The sequence below is a fragment of the Mus caroli genome, chromosome 13 (genome assembly GCF_900094665.2).
Source record: "Mus caroli chromosome 13, CAROLI_EIJ_v1.1, whole genome shotgun sequence".
NCBI lineage: Eukaryota > Metazoa > Chordata > Mammalia > Rodentia > Muridae > Mus > Mus caroli.
The window spans coordinates 8,141,723-8,147,722 of record NC_034582.1 but is presented as its reverse complement, the minus strand read 5'-3'; the positions used below and the strand labels follow the sequence as shown (position 1 = coordinate 8,147,722).

At 44.5% G+C, this 6,000-nt stretch overlaps 1 protein-coding gene across 11 annotated transcripts in view; it reads left to right on the top strand.

Annotated features, from left to right (window-relative positions):
- Positions 1 to 6,000, top strand: part of Ryr2 (ryanodine receptor 2) — a 562,694-nt gene that overhangs the window by 371,562 nt on the left and 185,132 nt on the right. For all 11 annotated transcript variants that reach the window (XM_029468301.1, XM_029468299.1, XM_029468302.1 and 8 more), the window contains exon 36: positions 3,129 to 3,355. In XM_029468301.1, the coding sequence (XP_029324161.1) occupies positions 3,129 to 3,355 (227 nt within the window). The remainder of the gene's footprint in view (positions 1 to 3,128; positions 3,356 to 6,000) is intronic.

Here is a 6,000-nt window from a genome sequence, read left to right as displayed (position 1 = left end):
TGTATATATATATATATATATATATATATATATATGAAAATAATTTATGAGTGCTTTGGCTGCATGCATGCATGTGTAAAACTTACATGTGTCTGATGTCTACGGAGAAACCAGAAGTAGGTATCAGATCATCTGAGATTGGAGTTATAGATGTTGTCATGCCTACTGTCATGGAGTTATAGCTGCCATGTCAGTGCTGAGAACTAAAATTAGGTTCTCTGAACCAACTCAAGTGCCCTTGGCTGCTGAGGTAACACTCCACCTGGAGTCTATGGCTTAACTGAAGTTTCCTTTGCCCAAGTGACTTTAGGTGGTATTAAGATGATAATAAACCTAACCAAGACAGACACCTTCATGATAAGGCATTCCTATTATCTTCTATTTGTGCCTAGCGTGTACTTCTAAAATAGATGCAGTATTTTATTATCACCAATATAGAAATTCTTTATTATTTTATCTATATTTAAATATAGCTAAATCACCAATATAGTTATTCTTTAGAGGAAAGATAGCCAAATTTGAAAAACTCAGGTCATTGTGATAACATAATTCAAGAGTTTCTTTGTTTTGAATATAGAGTTCAATAAAGCAAAGCTTATATATATTAAAAAAAAACCTCAGAAATTGCAAAAAATAAAGTAATCAATGATAGGGTAACCAGATGTCAGTTCTTGAAACCAGGCACTGAGGAGGGCATGACCTATGGGGCTCTCTGGAGACATAAATGGAAGAATAGCTAATCTACACTGGATGGAGGAGGTGGATGATATTCAGGTTGATTATTGCTAATCAATGTTCACATGGTACATTTACCAGGAGAAGATCCTCCTGGTAGAGGAAAGAGTGAAAGTGATGGGTGCTAAGGGCATGTACTTAGGGAATCCTGCTGGGGCCTTCGTAGAGAGAGGCAGTTTGTCCAGATTGAGAGGAACATGGCACAAGCTATCATGAAAAGTTGGCATGCATTATTGTGTGGAGGTATTTACTGACATTTGAAGAGGGGCCTTGAGTTCAGTGCAATTTGTCCTGGGATGGTACTGATAGGACCATGGAGGTACAGAATGAGAGCAACCATTGGTAAGTGTGCACTGGTGTACTGGTGTGCACTGGTGATCTGATACTGTGCACGTGGGAGCTGTGTTGAGGTCCTTGAGACTCAGAAAGGAGAGGAACTGAAGGGTTCATACTGCTTCCTGGGAGAAGGCAGTAGGGCTCAACAACTGATTAGTTTAACAAGATTACCTAAGTGGATTTGGGCACTGGAGGCAAGGCTGAATATGAATACTTCAAGTTTATTCCAGTTTGGGTGGTTTGGGAATGTTCATGGCACAGCTAGATGAGCTTCTTGAACTAAGGAAAGAAATTGGATCTTATCATGTGGCTGTAAAGTTGGGTGCCAGGCACTCTCTAGGTGAATGTGGATTGTTGTGTTTCCAGGCTGAGCCAGTGACCTGCAGCTTGCTTAGCACATTTGCTGAACAACACAACGTGGTTCTCAGGGTCTGTTTAGTGGAGGGACAACAGCATAGATAAAAATCTTACCACCCTTACACTCAGTATTTTCTCAACGAACTTACATAGGTATAATGCATTCATATATACTTACATATCTATAGTTGGAGATTAGGGCTAGGGAAAGAGGGCGGGGCAAGACAGGGAGACAGAGAGACAGAGGCAGGCAGTGAATCTGGTTGACTCAGTTAAGGGAGGGGTATCAGTGAGCAAGGCTGGGAAGAAGCTACCAGGAACGTTTGAGGAGAACTGAGGAGGTAGGTTACAGCAGCCACTGCATGTGCAGTCTGAGTGGCAGCGGTCACAGGTCAAAGGCGACACAGAATGGTCAGTGTACCTTGAGCCAACGGAATGTGTAGATGCATTATCAAGGAAGACTTTTGGGGAAGGGAGCAGAAGAATTTTCACAAAGTGGTAGGAGAAGCTATCTCATGGAGAATTCAGAAAGCGATGTGGCGTGGCAAGAGGAGTGTGTGTGGATGGAGGTCATTTTCCTGCCCTCTCTCCGCTGCTTTGTGAGTTCCCAGGGATTGACTCCAGCAGGTGAGGTTTCCTTTAGTCTTGCTATTTGTAGTGTCACACTACAATCTGAGTGATCCTCACTGCTTAAAATCACAAGTCAGATCTTAGCATCCCATTGCTCAGAGCACTAACTTCCATGTCTGAAACATCTGTGATCTCTATCCTTTCCCTCCTGTCCTGCTTTTCTTTACATTTCCAACAAGATAAGTGAAAGCTGTAAGAGGCAAGGGCTCTGTTTGGTGTAGTTCATTAACATATCCTCAGTATCTAAAACAGTGCCTGGGCTCTGTAGTAAATGTCTTTTTTGAGTCAGAAGAGGGAATAAGAAATAGAAATATAGGGAAGGAGAACTCCCATAAAGTCCAGGGCTCTCCAAAGGGCAGGAAAAGCTAAAGCTGGAGCAGAGATGGCAATTATGTTGTTGCCGTAGGCTCCTATTGGAGGCAAGCAGGTAGGTTGTCAGGATCGTACATGAACTGATACTTTTGAACAAAGCAGAGCCTTTCCTTCCGAAACAAGAGGAATTAAGGCTGGCTGAAACAGCCAATTCCAGGCTGGGAAAAAAATAAACCATGCTGGTTAAAGGCAAATTCTTGACTTTCTTGGGAGATAGGTGGGTTTATCCACTCAGCCATCTCTGTATATTGCAGGCTAGATAGAATGCGCTTAAAATGGGGGAGGAGAGGGTGACAGTGGGTAGATGCTGAGAGCTTAGTAGAATCTCCTGAACTCAAAATGTCTGGTACTCAAAAGGGTTGCCAGTGTCCTCTGGGCCCAGCCCTGGGTAGCAACAGGATGGATACAGGTTTAAACTTGGTCATACTTGCATGACACTCATGGGGAAGACACATCCCTAACTGTTCTCTGTGCCCCAAACCCTGACATTTCATCTGTTTTCTCAACACATTTTTCTCCATTTGTTCTTGCAGGAAACTTTAAGCCAGTTTTCTATTGTGTCTACCTGTACAATCTTACCTTATGCATTTTCTTTTCACCAGCTCTTTCCTACGTAGAATATGAGTCAGTGTGTTGGCAGCCGCAGGTGACATGAACAATGACCTCCGTCCCACTCTCTTTGCCTCCCTATGCTCTAGAATGTGATGCCTCTCTCCGCGGGACTGTTTAAGAGCGAGCACAAAAACCCCGTGCCCCAGTGTCCTCCACGTCTGCATGTGCAGTTCCTGTCACATGTCCTGTGGAGCCGGATGCCCAACCAGTTCTTGAAGGTGGACGTCTCTCGAATCAGTGAACGCCAAGGCTGGCTGGTGCAATGTCTAGATCCTCTGCAGTTCATGTCCCTCCATATACCTGAGGAGAACAGGTGAGCCGTGGGCACTTTTCACGGTTTGATGTGGTGTTTGGATTTAGAGTCTCCGTGAAGGGAGGGCTGGGTGTTTCAAAAGAGTGGTCTGGTGCCGAAGGTAAAATGTGAGGGCTTAGATCTCCAGACGCCATGGGCAAAAAGCCTAGCATGGTGGAATGCCACCATCCCGCCATATAATCCCAGTGCTGGAAAGGTAGAGATGACAAGCATATCTCTGAGGTCCCTGGGCAGCCAGCCTAGCCCCCACCCCAAAAGTGAATGGCTCATGGGAAATGATAACCCAAGATTGGCCTCTGAACTCTACACATGTGCACACATATGGCACCCTGCCCTACACACACACACACACACACACACACACACACACACACACATACACAATGGCCTGTGTAGCTCAGGCTTAAGTATATTTCTCAACCACTTTGTTATTTATGAGACTTACTAAAGCAGTGATATTCAGAACTGGAAGAGCATGGGTGAGATGCTAAGAACCATATTATAAAATTCTTCATTTTGACCATGTGAAAAACTGAGTCCAAGAAGCTTAAAGAGCAAAACCATGAAGACCACGAGAGTACTTCAGGAGCAGGCTTATGCGTGCTCTAGGCAGCAGTGGCAGTGTCAAGGCCAGAGGAGGCCTGCTTTCTGGTTCCCAGTCTATCCCTGTGGCTACCCTTAAAATCACAGAGGTTTCACTTCAGCCATCTTAGTTATGGGTTGGGAGCTAAGGTTTGTAGGCTGTGCAGCAAGGTAAGGTATCAAAGTAACATGGAAACACTAGACCCTAAACTAAGTGCACACTTGGTTTGAAGACAGAAGCAAGACTCATTATACACCCTGACTCTCCTTCTCAAGTCTGCAGTCTAAGAGTAATGATAGGAGCTAGGCTGAATTTTAGAACTTCATCAGAGTTTGGTCAAGGAAGGAGAGTAAGCTATCCAAGCCCTTTTATAGGATGACTGTGACTCAGTGGTCAGCCCAGTTCCTGGGTATACATGGGCAACACTAGTTGGAGTCAGTAGGTATTATATAAAACATTATATACATTATATAAAAGAGTAATTAAACTTCCACTAGAGATTTTCCTTTATGTGAGTACTACAGCTGCACTGAAAGAAAAAAAGTAATCGGAATTAGGTTTCTGAGATGGCAAAAGGCACCTGGATAACCACAGCAAGGGAAGACAGGTTCTCAAGTGATAACATCACCCTCTAACTAACCTTAGGGACCAGTCATGACCTGGCCTGTGCCAGGTTCCCCTGCAGCCACAGGGAAGTTTGATAAGACCTGTTTTCCTGAGGGGAAGAGTCCCCAGTGGCATAAGAAATCATTGGAAGTTGAGGACCATAGTAGGCATGTGCCAGCATTTTGTATTTTCCCTAATGTACATTGTAATTGTTTAATTTTAAGACCTGACCAACCTGAAACTTGCCAGGTAGACCTAGATGCCTTCAAAGGCAAAGGGACCTGCCTGCCTCTGCCTCCCTGGTGCTAGTGTTGAAGGCATGAACCACCATGTCCAGTATTCTTTTTCTTTTTCTTTTTTCTTTATATGTGTGTGAGTCATGGGTGTTCAGGTTCCTGTGGAGGCCAGAAAGGGCCATTTGATTTTCTGGAGTTGGAGTTATTGGTAGTTCTGAGTCACCTATTGTGGGTCCAGGAAGAGCAGCAAGTGCTCTTAAGTTCTGAGCTGTCTCTCCAGCCTTGCGATTATTTATTTTCTTCTTTGGGAAAGGAAGTGGCCTGGCCTCTTCAACTGGAAAGGGAGCTCTTCAATGGCTGCAAGCTTGCTTGTGCTCTTTATACAGTGCTCAATGTGTTCTAGACAGAAATGAATAAAGGAATGCTATTGAGCTATGGAATAGTTCCTCCTCCAGAGCTGCTAAAAGTCTGAGTTGTGTTTGTCACTGTGACAACTATCAAACTACCTAGAGGAATCAGCAGCTCCCACCTGAGCACTTGTCTCTGGCTCCAGTTCAATGGGTCACGGGTCCTCTATTGCTCTTCCAGGCTGACAGTTGAGAAAGCAAACAGTGGAGGAAGGCCTTTTTGGATGAGCAGGTCTTTCTTTTCATGAAGGTTATGTCATGGTTCTGCTTCTAATGCCAGTGTCTCCTGTGTACTATCTATATGATTTAAACCCAGTAGGACATATGGATATATCCAAGAAACCATGTGCAATAGCAGAAATGGCGTGTTAGGTATTACCTGGCCATGTGATAATGTGGAAACAGAGTGAGCTGACCTACATGCCCAGGCTGACATAGATGAGGTCACCACCAACAGAGATGGTTCTTAGGGCAGTGGAGGGCGGGATCTGCGAAACTCACAACTAGTCAAAGTGAAGTGACTATGCAACTGTAGAGTGCTCATTCCCCAGATGAGACATCTTTATTACCCCTCCCTCAAGGCTCAGAGAACCTTGTGGAGGAGGGAATAGAAGGACTGTCAGAGCCTAAGATCAGGGCAGATTGGAGCAAAGCATGGCCTTCTTTGTATGACTGAGTCCCTGAGCTTACAAATTCCCAGTAGCTGCTGAGGCCATCTGCATATGACCTGCATGAGATCAGGCCAATCAGAATTTTAGGATGGACTGGAAGGGCCTCATTAAAGCCCCTAATAGAGTGAATGGCAGTTGATGG